Below are 22,171 nucleotides of genomic sequence, written 5' to 3'. Positions count from 1 at the left end.
ATTTACTGCTACAAATACTTCGATTTTTAATTTTTAACAATTCCCGTGGGAGTTCACGCTTGTTGCGTCGAATCGTTCCAACAATAGTTGTTTTGTTTTTCAACAAATAATTAGCCAGAGGTACAGAGGTAAAGTAATTATCACATGTGATATTTCTTCCGGTATTAAGTACAGGAGCAGTTAGTCTTTTGACAACATCAATTGCTGAGTTAGATTTTACATATGGACCTGGTGGCTGTTTGCCGCAATAAATTTCCATATTGTACGTGTAAAATCGTTCAGAGTCAGCCATGGAATAAATTTTTATTCCATATCGTGCAGGCTTATTCGCGATATATTGGCGAAATTTACACCTACCACGGAAAGCTTGAAGCATTTCATCAATGGTCAAATAAGCATCTGGAGTATAATTTTGCTGGCAACACTTGATGAAACTATCCGAGAATTCTCTAATTGGTGCTAAATTGTCCAACTTTTTGCGTAGCTCGCGGTCATTAATATCATCAAATTTTAATGCTGACAACAAGTTACAGGATCGAGACCTAGACATTACAGCACGATAACAATCAGGAGCTGTCCCATCAGTAGACCAAAGCTCTTTCAAATTAACACGAAAATCTTTGTGAACACCAAGCATATATAACAATCCGATCATAGCATTAATTTCTACGCAAGACGTTGGTTGAATATCAACTTTCTTTTTCTTCGACAAGCGAAATTTTTCCAAAAAAATGTTGGTATAAACAACAATTTGTTCGATAGTTTCAGCCGGTGAAAATAAATCTCAACAATCTTTTGGTGTTATTGCATTTTTTGCTAGTTTTGTGGCCCAGATAAACCAGTAACAATATTTTGTCGTTGAGTCCGAATCTTTGAATTGGGTGGATCACGAAACCACTTAGTACTTTTATCTTTGCCGAGAACATATTTAGTATTAACAGCTTGATTTTTTGCCGAGTAATTGTTGTTGTCATCTGTATCACTGTCATTATCGGAGTCTGCTGCTGATTGTTCTGTATCTGAATTATGCTCACTATGTTCTGAGCCACCATCAGACATAATATCCAGATCGGAAAGACTTTCCTCCTCAGTTAGTTCATCGTTGGATAATCGACTCATGTTTCTTAACTCTGTACCTGTCAATACAAGAAAATTAATTTTTTTAATTTAATGCATGAACTGTATCAATAAATATGAGTATAGAAAATACAAAAAATTTTTATTTGATTTTGATAAAAAGCGAAAACAACTTAATAAATGGTGTTTTTATAGTCCTATAATTGCAGTATTTAATATTTTTTGTACAATAAAATATTTAAAAATTCTTATTATTCATAAAAAATCATAAACATATCTTTGTAGGTTACATATGGTTACATGTTTACAAAATAATTCATTAAGATAAAAAAATAAATTTAAAAATTTACTTACTTATTTAATACTTAAAGAAGATATTGTCACTCAAAATCAATTTATAACAATACTTAGTGATTACATTTTTTTAATTTTAAAATAATAAAACAATAACTACAACAGCATAGAAAACACGGAGTGACATGGAATATTTATATATCTATATATAATTTCAAATATGGCGACTGGAAACTACGGAAATAACCGAAGTATAACGAAGCCATCCGAATTGAGGTTTTTCTTATCAACGACTTGACTGAAGTGATGAGAGAAATTCTCACAGCTGTCAATAAATATTTTTTTTTGCTTTATACTTTTGAGTTTTTAAAAAAGTTTTATTGACTATCATGTAAAGCATAAAATTCAGTGAAGGTAAAAAAAATTTCAAACGGTCATTCCATTTGAAATTATAAAGAAAAAAAAGTCTTAAAATGAGCGTGAGAGATTCTCTCTACGCAACGGGTACGAAGGGTTAAAGATGTTACTCTGACGTACCAATACATATTGCTAATAGATCAGACACGTATTACTGATGTGACTGATACGTAATGATGAAAGTAGGTGATACATATGAACAACATATGAGCTACATATAACTGCAGTGACATTGGTGTACTAACAAAGGAAGGTATCCCAACACGAACTCTCCGATTTGATTTCTTTTGTAATATGTTATAGTAGATAAAAATTGAGCGACACATATTTTTTTATCGGCCATGAAACACTTCAAGGGGGTGAAACCACTGTTCGAAATGAGGCATGTCAAGGGGTGATCTGGCAGTTTCACCCACAAGAACATAATATTTTTCAACCAATCCAACTGGAAAAGTTTTCTCATGAAAAGAAATCGAAAATGTATTTTGCTCAAAAAAAAAAAAAATATCGGGGTAAGCCAGCCCTAAATATAATCACATGTATGCAAAAAATTTTCAAATTCAAATCTAAAAATCGCAGAAAATTGCGTATGAATACAAATGATAATTTACGCGTTTTTTGAATTTTCCCGAAAAAAAAATATTGGCTGAGGTAACTAACTCCGAACGCTGTTTATCTTGCGCATATGCAAAAAATCGTCAAATTCGAGTCAAAAATTCTGAAAAAAATATACAATACGTACGAACACGAAGGAAATATTATATATAATTATATTTTCTCGAAAAAAAATATTGGAGGGGTAACTACCCTTGAACACTGTTTATCTTGCGTTTACGCGAGTAAATGGTCAAATTCAAATCTAAAAATCTAAAAAAAATATACAATGCATATGAACATGAAATATGACGCATCGTCGGATTTTCTCGAAAACAAATATTGAATGCAACTATCCTTAAACTGCTTTGAATTGTTGAGGTTTTTTTTATTTTCTCACTGTATCATCAAAGGTTCAAAACTAGATCATCGGGAACAAAGACAATGTAATGTTTCGAATGAATTTTAATACGTTTTATTCGTGTTACTTGTCATTACGAAAAATATAAACGCAACATTATTAATTTTCGAATCTTGAACAATAATGATAGTCTTCGAAAATGTGTTTAAAGCACAAGGATTATTTACATCATGAACATCGAATAACAGCAACGCTAGTGCAGCCTTCGATTTCGCAATGGGTCTTACAAGAATCCCCGAAACTGAGATAAATTGAATTTTCGAATTTTTCCGGTTTTTTATCAATGTATCCAGATTTATACCAAGAGTATCTGAAAAGATTAATGTATCGCGTAGAGGATAATTTATTGATTATGGACAAAAGATTGCAGATTTACAATGTTATTTCTTAAACGTAGACTGATTTCATGATTTGTCAGAATGGCGCTGTCTGCAAAGTCTCGCACGAAATTTTTCGAAATTCTAAAACCGTATATATCTAGAGGTTGGATTTTTCCCGTCGTCCCTGTTGGTATTAATTTTAGAATACTTTTTGCTACTACTGCAAGGCAATGACCACTATATGAATCAATTAGTGATACGCTGCTTTGTCCTACATTTGGAAAACATATTTCCATTAACCAAGTTTTAAAGTGATCTGAAATAAATGAAAAGAAGTGAATGCGGCTTAAGGTATATTATTGTGAGTCGGAATGTGAAATAAAAATTATGTTATATTTATACCTGAAATAAGTTTCCAGATTTTGATGCCGCTATATAAATATTAATGGGTCTGAATAAATTCGCTTCTACAACCGGCCCGAACTTGCCACTTTTATCGTTTAACACCAAAAAGAGAGGTGATAAAAGTTTTCCTTCAGCTGATATCAGCGGTTGTATCGTGTAACTATAGGTTTTAGATGCAACTGACTGGACAAGGCACTGTACTGGTTTTCTTCCTTCGATAGCCAAAGTTCTTCCCGAATGATTCTCCAGCTGGAATCCGCTTTAATCGGAATTGTACACATTTTAAATTCCAGAATTTCACATATATGTAGGAGCGAGACCGGCAAGGACTCGTTCGGGTGTGGAACTCATGTCTATGACTCCTGTGCGTAGTTCAGTGCTTGACTCACACCGGAGACCGCGTACGTCTATCACGACGACCGGCTCACTTCTGATCTACTGAGTCTCATGAGCTCACTCTTATCTATCGTATGACTGACCTGCCATCTGGACTAACCTCTTACGTAACCTTACAAGAGATTTACTCCCACATGTAACAAAGAATATTTCACAAAACTTTATTAAATCTTTCATGAAAGGAAAGAAACCTTTCAAAAATATTTCAAAACAACGCGACTGCAAGTTGAAAATGTCCGCACCAGAAACTTGCAAAAGATTTCTTGAATTGTTATCAAAATCTTTTTTTGAAACTTTATATAACGTTTCACAAAACCTTTCAAGAAATGTTTTAAAAATATTGTCGCAAGAATTATGAAGTGACTTTTCAAATGTAGCTTACTCTGTTTAGAATATTTTAGAAATATTTTTATTGAATTTTTTATGAAACCTTTCAAAAATATTTCAAAAAAAGGTTGCTGCAAGTTGAAAATGTCCGCGCCAGAAACTTACAAAAGATTTCTTGAATTGTTATCAAAATCTTTTTTTGAAACTTTATATAACGTTTCACAAAACCTTTCAAGAAATGTTTTAAAAATATTGTCGCAAGAATTATGAAGTGACTTTTCAAATGTAGCTTACTCTGTTTAGAATATTTTAGAAATATTTTTATTGAATTTTTTATGAAACCTTTCAAAAATATTTCAAAAAAAGGTTGCTGCAAGTTGAAAATGTCCGCGCCAGAAACTTACAAAAGATTTCTTGAAATGTTATCAAAATATTATTTGCAATCTTCATAGAATTTTACAAAAACTTTCAAGAAGTGTTTTAAATATATTGCAGCACGAATTTAACACTGATTTTAGAAACTTCATGTAATCTTTTTAAAATGTTTCTGAATAATTTTTTTTCAAATATTTAATGAAACATTTTGACCATATTTCTGAAAATGATTGCTGCAAGTTGAAAACGTCCACGTCAAGAACTTGCAAAAGATTTTTTGAAATGTTTTAGAAATATTTTTTTATTTTTTTATAAAACTAGGGGCTTCGCCCCTGCGCGCTTCGCGCGCCAACCCCATCTCGGCGCTACGCGCCTCACTATTTCCTTACGTATTGTCTAGTCGGTTGTTTCCGATCAACCCGACACTGCTATTGGCTCCCTATGTAGGTCTGCTCAGATTATTTTCGTAAACGAATCCACTCACATGTACAAAACTCCCGATGCCATGCAACCCCAATTGCATCCGGCGACTTATTTTGCTATAGTTATTATTTTCAGATTTTTTTACGTATATCTACGTATAGAGTTATAGAGTCTACTGCGTCTGGTTTATAAGTACAAATAATTGATATCAATTCTTTGTTTTTTTAAATAAATTTATTTAACATTTTTCACTTTAAATTTAGTTCGAAGTTGACTTCGAATTTCATTGATTGATGAAAAATTTCGATATTCGCTTTCGCTCGTCTGAGCTCAGAGTAGATTCAATTGTTTATTTGCGAGTTTCCCCAGAAACTATTTTCGCCCGAGTCAGTTCCCGTTTTCGTGAAGAAGAATCGAACATTTCTTTAGAGCTCCTCAGAGCTATTCATGAGGTTTGTGAGGATTGGTTGATAAAACAAACCTTTTTTTCTTTATCAGCTCCGATCTTGGTTATTAATGCAGAAGCTACGGCTGATCAAGTTTTTAGAGATCTTTGTACTTTCTTGACATGCGTAGGTTAACCTATACTTACTTTATGAAGGAATAAAGCTAATTAAATGAAAGACAAAAAAAAAGTAAAATAGATTTTCTATATTGAAATAACACAAAGATTACATGAAATTGTGTTTCAAAAATTGCTTTCTTGCAATCATTATTTTGTACAGCTGGTCTCCATTTTGTAGGTTCGTAGGCCTCTTGGCTTTTTTGCGGGGTAACGCTTTATTAGTTGAAATCGGGTTTCGGTCAGTTTGATTTTCTGCGTTGTACCTAATGCTTAGTTGGAATCGGGTTTCGGTCAACTTGATCTTCTGCGTTGTACCTAACAATCGCCCCGAGCGTTGCCCTATAATTAAAATTGAATGATTTTTAAGATAGGCTTGATTTTTTATGGAATTATAATTGAATTATTTTTCATTAATTAACAAACTTTTCAACGAGCTTACATTCGTTGTCATCAAGGCGAAGCAAGATGCGGGCACAGTTCCTTGAACCGTTAAGATCCCATTGCGCGGACCGATGTTGAGCCGTGAATATGTACTTTCTTCGGTCCGCGCAATGGGATCTTAACGGTCTAAGGAGCTTCGCCTATCTTGCTTCGCCTTCATGGTAACGAATGTAAGCTCTGAAAAGGTTATTAATTAATGAGAAATAATTCAATTCTATTTCGAAAGACCCGTAAAAGAACAAGCCTATCTTAAAAATCATTCTCTTTTAATTATAGGGCAACGCTCGGGGCGATTGTTAGGTACAACGCAGAAGATCAAGTTGACCGAAACCCGATTCCAACTAAGCATTAGGTGCAACGTAGAAAATCAAACTGACAAAATGGAGACCAGTAGCACAAAATAATAATTGTAGGAAAGCAAATTTTGAAACACAATCTCTTCTTCTTTTACGGGTCTTTCAAAATAGAATTGAATTATTTCTCAATAGTTAATAAACTTTTTAAAGAGCTTACATTCGTTGCCATCAAGGCGGAGCAAGATGAGCGCAGCTCCTTGGAACGTTGAGATCCCATTGTGCGGATCGATGTTGAGCCGTGAATGTGGAGCCCTGGTCACATATTTTCTTCGGGCTCTCGGTCGGTTACCGTTTTTCTTCAAACGGCGTAGGCTTGTTGGCTTGTTCTTTTATGGATCTTTCAAAATAGAATTGAATTATTTTTCATTGATTAACAAACTTCTCAAAGAGCTTACATTCGTTGCCGTCAAGGCGGAGCAAGATGCGGGCGCAGCTCCTTGGACCGTTGAGATCCCATTGTGCGGACTGATGTTGAGCTGTGAATACGGAGTCCTGGTCACGTACCTCCTTCGGGCTCTCAGTCGATTATCATTTTTCTTTGAACGATGTCGAGTTGCTGCACACATTATTGACCAATATTTAGAAGGGCTCTTGAGGGAATTGAAGAGTTGTGCAATTGCGTAATTGATTAGTCGAGGAGTTGAGGAGTTGGGGAGTATAGGATAGGCCCCGGCCGGCGTGCGTGCCGGCCGGAGAACAACAACGAACTGATGTTTTCAATAATTGAAGTTGTTTGTTTTGTATTGGTCTTTTGTTTTTCCATGAGTTTTGTTTCTTTCTAGAAACTTCTTCTTTTGAATCGAGTTTTGTGTTGGATAGGCTTTACATATAGATGTACTGTGTCTGGTTTAAAATGTACAAATAATTGATATCAATCCTTTTTTCTTTTCAAATAAATTTATTTTACATTTTTTACTTGAAATTTAGTTCGAAGTTGACCTCTTTCGTTTTTGGGACTTCGGGATGTTTTTGCTGTGGAATGATGAATTTTTTATCATTTTCTTTACATTTCCTTGTATAATTTTCATTTACCATACATAGACGGACCACTCTTCGTCGTCCGTCTCAAGCAACAGCTCCTCCTCTGCTGCTTCTGCTGCTGCGCACAGCAGATCATCCAATCCGTCATCTTGTTTTGGTAAAATAGGCGTTAAATTATTTGCTTAGAGACTCATACGTGTTTGACTGTATTTTCAAATGTCGATATTTTTTTCTTTTTTTGACAAATGATTGTATATAAGTAATTATTTTTCCATTTTTAATGGCTAGCTGTAGAATTCACTGGTAATGATTCTCAAAAAGTGTCCGGCTCTTTGGTCTGCCGAGTTGAATTTGGATTTACATACTATTATATTATATCGATATGCTTCACCTGGTATTTTCTCGCTCGACCGCTGCAAAACCTCGTCGCTGTCCTGTTTCGAGAAATTTTCATTAATTTTATCATACTGCTTACTTTGCTCTTTATTCATTCATATTTCCAATGATATACTTACTTTGTTCGGCATGTTTGATTTAATTTATCTGTTTACAAAACAAAATATCACTAAACTGGGTAGCGCTCACCTATTCTTATTTTTTTGCTTCTTTTTATTGGCTACGGTGTTTCATTTGAACTGTCAAATGTCGGAATATAATTATTTGTAATTAATTTTGTTGTTGCATGTATAGGTATAATAGATATGTACTTATATATTTCTTTTATTTATCTAGAAATTTAATATGGTATGAATATCGTAGAAATATTTGCAATTTTACATCAACAAATTTGTACTTTTATCATTTTTTTATTTCTGATAATTTACATTTTTTTCTCACCTTCAACTCAGTCAATACATCTTTATATCTTTTTTCTAATCTTACTATTTGTTTCCTAATTTCATATGCTAACTTTTATTTTTTCACAAGTTTCTATTTCATTGTATGCGTTTCGGCTTTTTCACCAAATGACCGACACGTGTGAATTTACATCTGAATAATCACAAAATAAGAAAATACTCAGTGGAAATGATTTATGTATTTGAACATCCAATTACAAATCGCGATTGTTTAAATTTCCATACGTTGTGCTTTATTTCCTCTTTATCGTTTTATGCTGCTACCTATTTTTGCATCTTCTTGCTCCTCTTGGCTTTTCTTTCTGTTTTCTCTGTTGTCCATTTTTTCAGTGATTTTTATATTCTTGTTGGTTTTCCTTTCGTTGCTGATTCTGTATTCCTTTCATTTGTATTCTCTTCTCCTTTTTCTTTCACTTTCGCTTCTTTTCTCCTCTATACAGTACTTTTTTTTCCTTCTTCGTATGTGGTCCCGGTGGAGTTAGTAGAGGGGGTCAACCCCTCGGCCTCTCGAACTCCTATCACCTCCTGTGCATTTCTCTTTTAAGTTCATCCATGTTTATTTGTTCGTTTGTGGCCTTGATGAATATACATTATGCAGTATTTATTCAATAATTTCCTTGTACACAATGTTCTTGCATTTTCATTTTTTTTCAGTTGAATTTTTATACCTTTCTTCGACCTGCATCGTGACAATGCAACGTAGAGTTGACCATGTCCAAAGATTGGTCGGTCAATGAATATTCCCACGTGGTCAAAACTTTGTCCTTGTGATTTATTTATAGTTATTGCAAATGCCAACCTGACTGGAAACTGTCGCCTATGGAGGATAAATGGCATATCTGTGTCTCCCCGCGTATCTAATTTAATTCTTGGTATTTCTACTATTTGCCCTTTTCGCTCTCCGATTAGAAGTTCACCAATCAAAATTCTAGAGTGAATTTCTCTTACAACTAACCGTGTTCCATTGCATAAACCATCTGATATTGATAAATTTCGCAATGACATCACAATTTCTCCGACTTTCAGCTGTAGATTGTGTGGTGGTAAACCTGATGGCGTTAATCCATTTAAATACTCTATCGGATATCGCAGAGTAGCTTCTTCGTCAAGTGCTGCATCTGCAGTATCAATTCCTTGTAATGTTGCGTAATCTATGCTTTTTGATTCGAATATATTGCCATCCATTCTGCGTAGTATCTCTGTATTTAACTGATTAACTTCGACATTCAATGGAGCTAAGATGGCTCTGTTTGTTAATTCATCAAGTGGCAAATTTCTTGGATATAAATCGTCTATTAAATTGTTGCTTTGTATTTCTTTCTCTGGTACAAACAACTCCACTTCTCCATTACCTATATTAAGTAACCACTCTGAAAACTTTGCGGCATCCTCCTTTGCTCGCATATTTTTTTTCAAGCTTAATTTTTCAAATATACTCCAAAGTGTAGAGTATTTAATTGTTTCCTCTATTATTTGTTGTTTACCTCCTCGTTTCACAATGGGTAAAACTTGTCTGAAGTCTCCACCTAGTATTATAGTCTTCCCACCAAACGGTGATGCGTCTTCCATTATATCTTTTAACGTTCTGTCGATCAATTCTAAAGCAATTTTCGGTATCATCGAACATTCATCCCATATAAATACATCTATACTTTGTATTTTTTTCTTCATCGTTGCATTTGTGAAAATTGTTCCTTCCTTTTGCAGTGTCAATGGTAATCCAAATGTTTTGTGCGCGGTTGTGCCATATGGTAGTAAGATGGCTGCTATACCTGTCCAAGCAACACATGCAACATTTTTTTTTTCAGATTTCAACATGTAGTACAATGCGTTGTATAAAAATGTTTTTCCTGTTCCTCCTGATCCATCGATGTAAAAGCATTTTTCTTGCTTTCTATCAGTACTTTTGTTATTCATAATATTATCAAAAATTTGTGTATAAATTATTTTCTGATCGTTGTTTAATTGCTTCACCAGTTCATTGCCTTTCTTTGCAAAGGTTTCTATATTTTCCACTGTTATTTCTTCCGCTTCATTTTCGAAAATTATTTCCGGTATTGGTAAGTAAAAATCTGCACATGATCTTGCCTCATCTCTGAGAAGATGCTCAATTGCACATAGTGCTCTATTTTCATGCTGATCCACGAAGTCTTCAGATAGTGCTTTCTTGTAAGTATTCCATAAATCTATCGCGTTCGATGGCATTTCACCGATTAAATACCACACAAAAAAATGACGTAACCGTTTCGGCATAAGTATTGAAACAGCTTCGTCGAATATTTTGAAAGCTTCGTCATTTGTCGCAGTTGAACCCATATCCACTGGAGCCTCTCTAAATGTATTCCATTCCTTCCCGTTTACAGTGCGTAAATCTATAAAACTCCTTGCATTTGTCGCATGTCCAAGGATTAGTTTGAGGTGAAATCTTTCGGAATCCCTTGATGAAACATTTGTCATTCTACTAACTACTTGACATGCATATTTTCTTTTTTTCCACGTTTTTGTTGCTTCTGGAAACGAATAGTAATCTGTCGTGTTCGCGTAAGTTGTATTTCTTGCCATTTCATCTATGCTGTTCAATTCAAACCATGCAATAAGATGGGTTCTCCACTTTTTTTCATTTGTAGCGGCTTCGACTTCTCTACCTCCCTCAAACGTTGCGTATTGCTGCCCCGGTAGGTGTACAGGTAAGCGTGTGACGGCATGACTTCGTCCATGCATTGGCAGTTCTAGTATACGCCAAGCTGCTTCCATCGGTCCTACGTAACGCGAATCTACATAATCCTGTATTTCGTTGATTATTGGCTGACCATCACTCTCGCTGTTTGAATCAGTTATCTGTACTCTTGCACGATCATGTCCCTTGTGGATGTACTTGAAGACATATTTAATAGCCATTATTGACGCACAATATTCTACGTTCATGTGGCAGTCGTACTTTGCAAGTAGGTATGGATTGTGAGGCACAACCATGCTGTTGTCTACTTGGATATTTCTTCCTTCCACGCGGTTGCGGTAATAATTTATGTCTGTATTTTTTCGTCTGCGATACTTTGGAAAACCGCCACCGCTTATATCAGTATTTTCCACTAAGTCTTTCGGAAATTTCTTTGAGCATGACTTCGTTACCGAATTCCAGCATGGTATTTTGGATGTGTGAGGGCCGTGTAGCATGTGTAATGTGACAGATTGATATAGTTGTTGATGTATTCGTTTGTCTGGTATTTCTGCAGATATAAAAATGTCAATTGCTTCTGGAGTCAAAAGTTTGTCATTGTTATTTAAGATAAATAGTATGTGAGCATGCGGTAAACCTCTTTTCTGAAATTCAACTGTGTATACGTATCCTTCAATCTTTCCAAATACTGAACCGCTTTCGATTTCCTTTAGTGCCTGTTGTAGCCGCATGTTGAATATTCGACAAGCTATTGTTGGAATGTCATTTACAGTAGTACCTGTAGGAAAATCTTTCAATACCGTACATATTTCCGGCCACTTAGGATTACATGTCATTGTAATAAATAAATCCGGTCGTCCAACTTTCCTTGTTATTGCCATTGCATCTTGGTACTGCTGTTGCATATGTCGCATGCTGCCGAAAAATGATGATGGTAAAATCATTTGGTTCCCAAGTCTTGTTCGATCCGACGTATTCGCTTCACTATTTGATATGTGATCAGTCATTCCTTTGTAAGATTCTACACGCAATTGCTTCTGATTATTTCTTAAAAACAATAAACGCTGCAATTCAATTGTGAGATATGCGTGAATCACATAGTGTTGTGTCAATCGTCCGCTCCGCAACAACTGATTCTGTGCTTCGCCTCGACGTAAGGCCAATCGATGTCCATAATATTGAACAGGAGAGATTTTCTTGTTTGTTCCTACGTGTTTCATATTATAGCTCCATCCTAAATCACCGCTCGGAAATAGTAATGGAAAAGTCATTGGATCAACGTGATGCGAATATCTCGGCACATATCCAACTGCACGGTCTTGTTTTGGAAATACTTGTACTTCTATATTTTCAGATACTGCCCCGTCATCTGAAACGATCAGAGCTGCTAGCTCACCACAAGTTGGCGCATTGTACCGCCGTCTATCGTCTTCCTTGAGTGCTATAAAGTTTAATCTCACCAGGCTTTCTCCCATAACAAATCGCTCGTACGTTGTTTTAAAATTTGCTGCATAAGGAATGATATCTATTATCAGTCTACCAATAATTTCTAACAGATTTGCTCTTCTTGCATCATTTTCTCTCAGCGCTAGCTGAGTTTGTACGTCGTAGATGTAAATTTGTCCATATCTCGGTCGGTTATTGTTTGCGGTCTCTAAACTTGTAGATATTTTGTAACTCACATCCCCGATTATTTTCATCACATATGGTCCTGAATTCCCCATATCTGCCACGGTACAATTAAATGATGCAAACGCAAACGCGTCATTATATGATCGTATATGTTGTCTGAAGTGTCTTGATACTTCGTCATTCCCTTCTCGCAGACGTTGAAGTACATCAGGATATTCCGTTAATGGTGGTAATGTTATTTTTCCTCCATGACAGCAATTATTTGCCACCCTTCCTGTTTCATATTTGAACCTTTCTGCATTGCAATGTTTACATTTTACGTTCATTTCACCCATGTGTAGTTGTTCTACATTTTTAAAAGTGCCTTTTTCAATATCCCCGTTGTAACGATGCTCAGCAATGATTGATTCACTGTTCATTGCTTCCACTCATTCTCTGTTTCTGTCTAATTCCAACCTGTCTCTGTTATCTTCTATTGTTTGGCTGAATACACACAGTTCCTTCTCCATCGATTTCAACGTATCACTGTCACTTAATATTTCATCACAAACATGAATTTCCGACACGTTATTCTTGCTTATAAGTCGTCGACACACGTTTTCGTCTGTCGTTTTATCTCGTTGTCTCTTGCTATCCACTTCAATTCCTTCTATGCTTGCTTTTCTTTTTTTCATCAATCTAAGCTTCCATTCGTTGGTTGAAAATTGGTGTTCCTTCTCTATTGGTATCGATCTATCTCCTTGACTTGCTGAATTATTTTTGCTACCGCTCTGCCCGTTATTCTCCAAAATCACCTTCTTCATATTATTTTTTTCTCTATATTTGCGTTGCTGTTCACTCCGCAAAACACGTCTTTCTTTTGTGGTTAACATAGATCCTGGTCGTCCTCTTGCCTGGTTATAGAAATATTTGTTTATTATTCTTCTCTGGCTTATTTGGTTATTCGCACTTACAATTTTATTTTCCTTTTTCTTTTGTGATACGTCCGACCATCCACCGTCTCCATCGCCTTGTCTGCTGGTTGAAACTCCTCCTTTCTGTTCGTTGGTTGAAAAGCCAGTATGATATTTTGTGTTCGCTTCCCTATATTTTCGCTGCTGTTCTCGCCGTCTAATTTTTCGCTCTTCTATGTCCATCACATTGGTTGGTCGTCCTCTTGATTTATTTTCCAAATCAATCATCACAATCGATTCTTCCAATTCTTCTACACCCTTCGTTGAATTATTTGTACTACCGCTCTGCCGGTTATTCTCCAAAATCACCTTCTTTATATTATTTTTTTCTCTATATTTGCGTTGCTGTTCATTCCGCAAAACACCTCCTTCTCTTGTGGCCAATATCGATCCTGGTTGTCCTCTTACCTAGTTATACGAATATTTGATGGATATTATTCTATGGCTTATTTGGTTCTTCGCACTTACAATTTTATTTTCCTCTTTCTTTTGTGATACTTCCGACCATCCACCATCTTCATCGCCTTGTCTGCTGCTTGAAACTCCTTCTTTCTCCATTGTCATCGTAAATCCGGGCTGTCCTTTTGACTGTTTGGTGATATATTTAGATTTACTATTATTTGATTGTTACTTTTCATACTTATTACTCACTATCTGAATTTTATTTTGGTTCTGCAAGACATCAAAGTGTCCACTGTCTCCGTCGCCGGTAAAGAGTAGTGAGAATTGTATTTCATTTTGTGATCCGATCCGGTGCGGATGAATTTGTTCTTCGCGATACACGATTAAACATATTTTAAAAATGTCCGCAGCTGCAGCTAATTCTGCTTCTCCCCCATATATTCCATTTTTCTTCATGTGTGATTTGTAATCACCAGGTGACCTAATCACAGCACCGTTTGACTCATTACCTGTAATAAAACCCGCAAATGTAGACCAATTATCCACTATATTTGAAACGATACTCAGTCTCACCTCTGCGTGTCGATCTTGAGTCCCGTATACACAATACGCCAACGCGCGAAAAAGACAATTCCCGTCGGGAATCATCTTGATAATTTTCATTTGCATTGTCATTTTTTGCGCGTCAGAAACAGATACCTATGAAGATATTTGTCATAAACAGCCGATGACAGCTGTCAAAGGGTTTCCTAGATGCTTTTTGTTTTGTTTTCGGGATCTCGGCCCACCGCCAACTTCATGCGTATACTATTGTTATTATAATCTTTTTTTTACTATTGTTATTATAATCTTTTTTTACTATTGTTATTATAATCTTTTTCTACGTTCATTTGTTTGAAACTTTTTTATTAGATAGAGAGATATGAAATGAAACATTTCCAGAAATGTTTGTAAAATACTGTAGCAAGGATTCTACACCAATGTTCAAAATCATGTGATCTTCCGGAAAATTTCCAGAAAGGTTTCTCAAAATTGTGTTTTTTAAGCCTTTCGGAATGACTTAAAAAAGTGACATAATAAATAAATGATTCATACAAAAGTTTATTACACCTCAATAAACGCTTTTATTACAAAAATTTTATAATTTCAAATCAACATTTCATTAACTTTCTAATTAATCTTGCACATAACTCAGGAACATTTGGTATTTAATACCAAAAATTGAAATAATTTTTAGATGAGGTTTAAGTAATCCAATATCTGTACTTGTTAATTAGGTTTTAACCTTAGATTTAGCATCATAAATAAACATTATTCTTCCGCATAACATTTGAAGAACTGTTAACTACGTTTTAAAAATAATCGATAAATTTATAGGAGACAAATATTATTTTGTGATTCTAACCTACTTCTTATTCTTATTTGCGTATAATGATCAGGCTTAATTTTCTAGTTTATTTTCAGAATGAGTTATACTTAAGTACCAAAATACCTAAGTACAATTTTTTTCATATTCTTCTTATAATTCATCATAGCATACTATTAACAGTGTCCATTGAGTTATAAGAAAATAACAGTGAAATAATTTATAATGATCTGTAAAAAAATATTAATATTCGGCTTAATGCGTTAGTAGTATACGGTCCAAAAAATGGTAATACTATAAAAAAAATTATCGAAATCAGCTAGAAAATTACGCCACATCACTGGAGTACATGCTTAATTATAATATTTGATAATCTTTGCTCTCCTTTTTTTGAACTAATTCTTACTTTAAATTCAAATTGAATAATCCAAATGTTGTATTTGAAATATTTAAAAATTCAGTTGAAAAAATATACATAATAGACCAGACATAAGAAATTCTTTTTCCTACATTTACTCAGTACAAAATTACCAATGAAACTGTGGCAGCTCTTCAGGCTGTCCATCAGGTGAACGGTTCAGGAGAACCGGCCGTCACTCCTCGAGGTTCCAGAGTCGCTACTCCGCTTCCCTCGCCTGTTCCCTCTCCTGTTCCCGTTCCCGCTGCTCAGGAGGTCCAACATCCAGGACGATCCCAGGATGTTCGTGACTCAAGGTCTGTGCCTTTTATTAGGGGGGTAAATGAACCCCCAATTTGTAGAACAAGAGTAAATAATGAGGTTGGTTTTTCCGAGCCTCTGTCTCAGGTTCAGCCTTGATATTCTCATTCAAGTCAATTGAATAATTCGAGATTTCCTGGGGTTGCTTGTCAGATTAACGAGAAACCCTTTTGTCCTTTAAAACCGCCAATTTTTGATAGAAAAATTCCATGGGCAGAGTATGAGCGTCAATTTAGCACAATAGCAAAGCATAATCAGTGGGACTCCGCCATGAGGGCCCACAGTCTTGCCTCTTGTCTTCGAAAGCCGGCTTTGAATGTTTTAACGGCATTGTCTGAGGAAGAAATTTCCGATTATGAAAAACTCAGCTCCGCGCTTAAATTAAGATACGGAAATGACCATCTGACAAAATTATATACAGCTCAATTACAGACCAGGAGACAAGGACGAGACGAAGACCTCGCGTCACTTAGCCAGGATATTGAAGGGCTTTCTTGTGTAGCTTTGCCAGACCACGAGCCGTCTCGTAACTTATTATCGACCCAAGCTTTTTTAAACGCAATTAGTGATCCGAAAATCAAAATGACCGTTGGCACATCGGGTCTCACTTCTCTGCGAGAGGCAACGGCCAAAGCCCTTGAGGTGAAGGCAATGCGAAAGCAATATTTTGGGATAAACGAGCTTCGTCGGGTTGAGGTGTCCAAAAGTACCTCAGAAAGACGAGGTTTTGAGCCCTCGGAAGAGTCAAAGCCTCAAAATTACAGAAGTAAGAATAACAATAATGATTTTAAAGAAAGAAATCGTGGTTCTTTTCAAGACCAGAAAAACAAACATGAAATTAAGAACGCGGTCATGACAAATCAAACCGACTCGACTTGTATATTTTGTGAAAAAATAGGACATGACGCCAACCTTTGTTTTCTGATTAAAAAAATTAATGGAGAACCGATGCAGAGTTCGAATCCGAATTCTTATAACTAGCGTAAGAAAGATATAGAAATAGGGGAAGCAAATCCTCAGTCGAGCTCTTCAACAGAAACTCGTCCAAGAAACTAATTTCGGATGATTTGTCGGGGCGAAAATCATCACAGATTGTTAACAGTGAGAGCCCTGTTGAGGAACACTTTTTAATTAGAAGTCTACGACAGTTTGGTCTTTACGCGCGCGGTACTGTAAATGGCGTCGGTTGTCTTTGGGCAATAGACACCGGCACGGAAGTGACCGTAGTTCGATCAGATCTCTTTGAATCCGATGACCAGATTGTTCCCTCTTTATCCCTGCGAACAGCCACTGGAGAGACGACCCCGGTTTTAAGACAGGTTACTGTCCAAATTAACCTTTTTGGGTGTATCGACTCTCCACATAAGGTTTTTATAGCAGATATAGAGGATGAAGGTATTTTGGGAATGGACTTTCTGACAGCCATAACTGTGTTATCTCGACCAAGAGAAATTCACTTGCTTCAAACAATCGCGAAATAACTCTTTGTACGAATAGGAATGGAATTTATTGGTCTCCTCCTAGAATTCGGGAAATAGAACTTTCAGAGGATGATTTTCAACAACACTTTCCTTCACATTTACAGAGCCTTGTTGCGAAATCTTCGATTTCGTTGAATCCAGCTCAGGTAGAATCGTTTGAATCTCTTTTGCTAGAATTTATGGATTCTTTCGCCAAAGATAGTGGTGATAAGGGCCGATGTACTTCTGTCAAGCACAAAATCGACGTCGGAGAGAGTTCAATAATAAAACAAGCTCCTCGGAGACTCGCTCTCAACGCCCGAAAAGAGGTGAAGAAGCTTGTGGAAGACATGTTAATGAACGATGTGATTGAACCATCGTCTAGTCCCTGGGCCTCACCAATCATCCTTGTTAACAAACGATTTTGTATCGATTACAGGAAGCTGAACGATATAACGAAGAAAGATTCTTACCCTCTACCCCGAATCGACGAGACACTCGACCTGATAGCTGGTGCAACTTGGTTCAGCACCATAGATCTTCAGAGCGGATACTGGCAGGTCGAAATGGGTCCTCTAGATGAAGAAAAAACAGCTTTTGTTACGGGTTTAGGAGGATTATGGCAGTTCAAGGTTATGCCGTTTGGTTTGAGTGATGACCCGGTTACCTTTGAACGAATGATGGAGGCTGTTCTCCATGGGCTCACTGGCAAAATATGCTTCGTCTATTTAGACGATATAATCGTTTTTGGCAAGAACTTTAAAGAAGAAGTTCAAAATCTCAGACAAGTCTTCGCTAGGCTGAAGCAAGCAGGCCTAAAAATGAGCCCGAAAAAATGCCATCTGTTCCAGAAAGAAGTAGGCTTCCTCGGACATACCGTCTCAGCACAAGGTGTGAAGACCGACCGATCCAAAATCAAGAAGGTTTCTTCTTGGCCGACGCCTAAGAATAAAGAACAAATTCGAAGCTTTTTAGGCCTTTGTACGTCTTACAGAAGATTTGTGAAAGGTTTCGCTAGTATAGCTAAACCTCTCTATCACTCGACCGGAATCAAGATTCCTTTTAAATGGACCGCGGAATGCGAAGAGGATTTCAAGAAATTAGAAGAAAATCTCATTTCTTCGCCGATTTTAGCTTATCCAGAGGTCAAACTTCCTTTTATTTTAGATACGGATGCCTCTCTTTCAGGAATGGGTGGGGTTCTGTCACAAATTCAGGGAGTTCAGGAGAGAGTGATAAGTTATTTCAGCAGAGTTTTGAGTGAAACTGAAAGGAATTATTGTGTCACTCGTAGAGAACTTTCAGCTGTTGTTAAGACCGTAGTACATTTTCATCATTATCTGTACGGTCGGAGATTTTTGATCCGTAGAAATCATGCTTCTCTTAGGTGGTTACTTTCGTTCAAATCTCCCGAAGGTCAGGTAGCTAGATGGTTAGAAAGGCTTGGACAGTACGATTTTGACATTCGACATCGAGCAGGAATTCATCACGGAAACGCCGATGCTCTCTCTCGAAGACCCTGCGAGGAAATGCCAGAGTGTAAACAGTGTGCACGATTAGAGAAGAACCGAGATCCCTCTTTTATAATACGGAAGATTTCTCTTGAAAATAACTTGGAGGAATGGAAAAAATCACAACAAGAGGACGACACTTTGACTCAAGTTGAGTCCTGGAAGAAAGCGGAAACTCGCCCGGACTGGCAGGATATATCTTTAGCCGAGCCAGATTTGAAAATTTATTGGGCTCAATGGGACTCAATCTTTTTAATTGATGGAATCTCATGCCGAAAATGGGAATCTGCAGACTTGAAAGAAATCAGGTGGCAACTTTTGGTCCCCAGGACACGAGTTCCGGAGATTCTGGCTCTTTAACATGATTCTCCTGCAGGCGGATACTTCGCTTCAAAGAAAACTCTGGGCAGAATTCGCAACTTCTACTTTCAGCCCCGTTGCTGGACGGACGTTGAAGATTGGTGTCGAAGATGTCGAATCTGCACGGCAAAGAAAGGATCTCGAACGAAAGGACAAAGCTCTCTTTAAATTTGGAACGTGGGAGCTCCATTTGAAAGGATAACGATGGACATTCTCGGACCTCTCCCGATAACCCATTCTGGAAATGAATATGCTCTGGTTATTGCTGATTATTTTACTAAGTGGCCTGAAGTAGTCCCTCTTGCTAATCAAGAAGCCTCCACTGTTGCACAGGCATTCGTTAAAGAGTTTATTTGGAGACACGGAGTTCCTCTAGAACTTCATACTGATTAAGGCCAAAATTTTGAGTCAACCTTAATGAAAGAGGTTACTCAGATTTTAGGGGTTAGAAAAACTCGTACGACTCCTTTGCATCCGCAATCTGACGGCATGATAGAGCGTCTGAATCGAACCTTGCTACAGTATTTGTCGTCGATTAATGTTATTCTTCGATATGAAGGTCACAACTCAAAACACTTTTTATAGTGTTTACGTTTCGGCCCTGATGGGGGCCCTCCTCAGAACAATCTATTTAAACATCTGTCACGAACAAAAATGAAATAATGTACAACTAGGTTTTAACAAAATTAAACATAGTGGTATAGATAATATGCAAGGATGTTTAAGCAAGTGTAAAAGAGAGGAATTACCTAGTATGGGATGACACTTCCAATTACATCGAATGCGTGTTGGTAATTAATGAATAAATAGAAACAGTAAAAACAATAAAAAACAAAAACCGAAACACACTGCGTTCGCGACAAGTAGTTCCCTAGAATTCATATTTGTTGTTAATTTTGATGAAATAAAATAAAACACACAGCCGTTATAGGTTGAATCCAGAGCACATTTGCACAAGTGGAACGTCCAGTGTGTAGTGGGGGGAGGTCGATATCGATAGTTATCAGAGCAAACGCGGAGTCAACGGGTTAAAAGGAAACCAAAATTTTGTTAAGGAGGTAAAATCGAGAGCAAGCTCAGTCGGTAATGGATAATTACAATGGTCGTATCACAGAGGTGTAAATATTACTCAGATGTTCTATGTCTTGTTTTCGGTTGACAGAATTGGGATGTGCAACAATATTGCACATTTCTAACAATAGCCTATTATAATACAACGGTTCAACGTCAATAATGCTGGCTTGAGAATAATTGAAGGAGTGGTCGAAATCGATGACATGTCTCGTCAGTGCAGTATAATTATCCTCGTGTTCATGGATATTGCGTTTATGGGAAGACTTTCTCTTGCATATGGGAAGACTTTGGCGGGGAAGCTGCGACGTTGGGCCACCATATCCAAGTCTCTGTTGAAGCTTAAAAAACCACCGCATTTTTCTTCTAAGCTGCAAGAAACCATCGATTTTACCTACCCATTTAAAATTCCCTAAGCTTATCTCGAACGGTATTAGTTTTGAACTGTCTAAGTCGCGTACTGTTAACCAACATAATGTACACAAATTTCAAAGGTCGTTACTCAATCTCGAGATTAGTGACGCTCACGCGACCATCATCAAATATCAAAATATTATGTTGTCGCTTGAGAACGATATTTTAATTGAATTACCTGTTGAAGTGTCAAAAAAATTCTTCGACACACAACACCTGAAATTGGAACCGGCTTTCAATGCTGACAAGGCGGCTAACATCAACAAGTTAGCTAATCTGATTAATAACAAGAAACGTCCCACTTCTAATCCAATTGACTCGACCTTTGAAAATTGGACCGTGAACCTTAGCAATACGGAAATTCCTGTCAATGTTACTGACGTGCTAAAAATGGGATTCAAATATGGCATTCCTTTTGAGCCTCACTGCATCCCAACCAACAAACTTATCTCTGATTTCGAATCAAAGATTTCCTTCATTCCTCCTGATCGCCGTAATACGGCCCGCCAAGATTTTACCAACACCATAAAAAAGTTCATCAACACCCCTTCTTCCCTTCACGCTGACAAGAATATCCTTCATAAAATTAAAGAAACTAAGATCTTTCAAAATAACAACCAGGACTTACTTTTCTTGAAGGCAGACAAGGGAAACACGACTGTTGTGATGAACAAACAAATGTACGAGGATAAAATGTTGCAACAACTCTCCAACAACAACTCTTACAAAGTTGTTAGATACAATCTTACCTGTACCTTGCAACAGGAAGTCAAAAAACTAACAACGGATTGGTCTTAAAGCAAACTCATCTATGATCAACTTAGACGTCAAATCGCAAAAACTGATTGCCTACCACCTAGAGCCTACGGGCTACCAAAAATTCACAAACCGGATACACCGGTAAGAATCATAGTTTCGTTCACTGATAGTCCGACTATCAATCTGGCTCGCTTCCTCAGTCAATGTATAGGTAACAACATCGTACCTCCCTTGTCACGTGTAAGAGATAGTTTTGCTCTGGTTAATGCTATTAGGGACTTTCGTCTCCCACCTGATCATATTTTAGTTTCGCTGGATGTTGTGTCTTTGTTTACAAATGTTCCACAAGATCTTGCAATCAACGCTGTTAAACAGCGTTCGCATCAGTTGGTGGACAAAATTCCGGCCTCACTTAACGAACTGTTAAAAGCATTGCACACATGTTTTAAGGCTGGCATATTCAAATTTAATCAGAACATATATGCTCAAACTTATGGTTTACCGATGGGCTCACCGCTCTCTCCAATTTTGTCGGATTTGGTTTTGGATGATCTTGAACAATATTGTCTCAACAAACTGGACTTCAAGCCTTCATTCTA

At 36.7% G+C, this 22,171-nt stretch overlaps 2 protein-coding genes across 2 annotated transcripts; one reads left to right on the top strand and one right to left on the bottom strand.

Annotated features, from left to right (window-relative positions):
* Positions 1–816: 816 nt before the first annotated feature.
* Positions 817–12,650, bottom strand: LOC107218573. The gene is made up of 2 exons (XM_046745954.1): positions 8,918–12,650; positions 817–1,136 (listed from the first exon to the last, which is right to left on the bottom strand). Exons 1-2 carry the CDS (start codon positions 12,648–12,650, stop codon positions 817–819), a joined length of 4,053 nt encoding a protein of 1,350 aa, XP_046601910.1.
* Positions 12,651–16,579: 3,929 nt separating this feature from the next.
* Positions 16,580–21,611, top strand: LOC124295541. Its single transcript, XM_046745953.1, has 2 exons — positions 16,580–16,763; positions 21,001–21,611. The coding sequence occupies exons 1-2, from the start codon at positions 16,580–16,582 to the stop codon at positions 21,609–21,611; spliced, it is 795 nt and encodes a 264-aa protein (XP_046601909.1).
* The last annotated feature ends 560 nt before the right edge of the window (positions 21,612–22,171 follow it).

This window comes from Neodiprion lecontei, chromosome 7 (genome assembly GCF_021901455.1).
Source record: "Neodiprion lecontei isolate iyNeoLeco1 chromosome 7, iyNeoLeco1.1, whole genome shotgun sequence".
NCBI lineage: Eukaryota > Metazoa > Arthropoda > Insecta > Hymenoptera > Diprionidae > Neodiprion > Neodiprion lecontei.
This window is presented reverse-complemented; position numbering and strand designations above follow the sequence as displayed.

What these genes read in the sequence shown, in the direction of transcription:
- LOC107218573 (XM_046745954.1), bottom strand. Translation starts at nt 12,650, where the DNA reads ATGGGGAATTCAGGACCATATGTGATGAAAATAATCGGGGATGTGAGT. An exon ending in ACGATGCAGGTCGAAGAAAG is followed by an intron (nt 1,137 to 8,917) that starts GTATAAAAATTC and finishes TTGTATTGACAG; the next exon opens with GTACAGAGTTAAGAAACATG.
- LOC124295541 (XM_046745953.1), top strand. Translation starts at nt 16,580, where the DNA reads ATGACCGTTGGCACATCGGGTCTCACTTCTCTGCGAGAGGCAACGGCC. An exon ending in AAAGCCTCAAAATTACAGAA is followed by an intron (nt 16,764 to 21,000) that starts GTAAGAATAACA and finishes TACCTGTTGAAG; the next exon opens with TGTCAAAAAAATTCTTCGAC.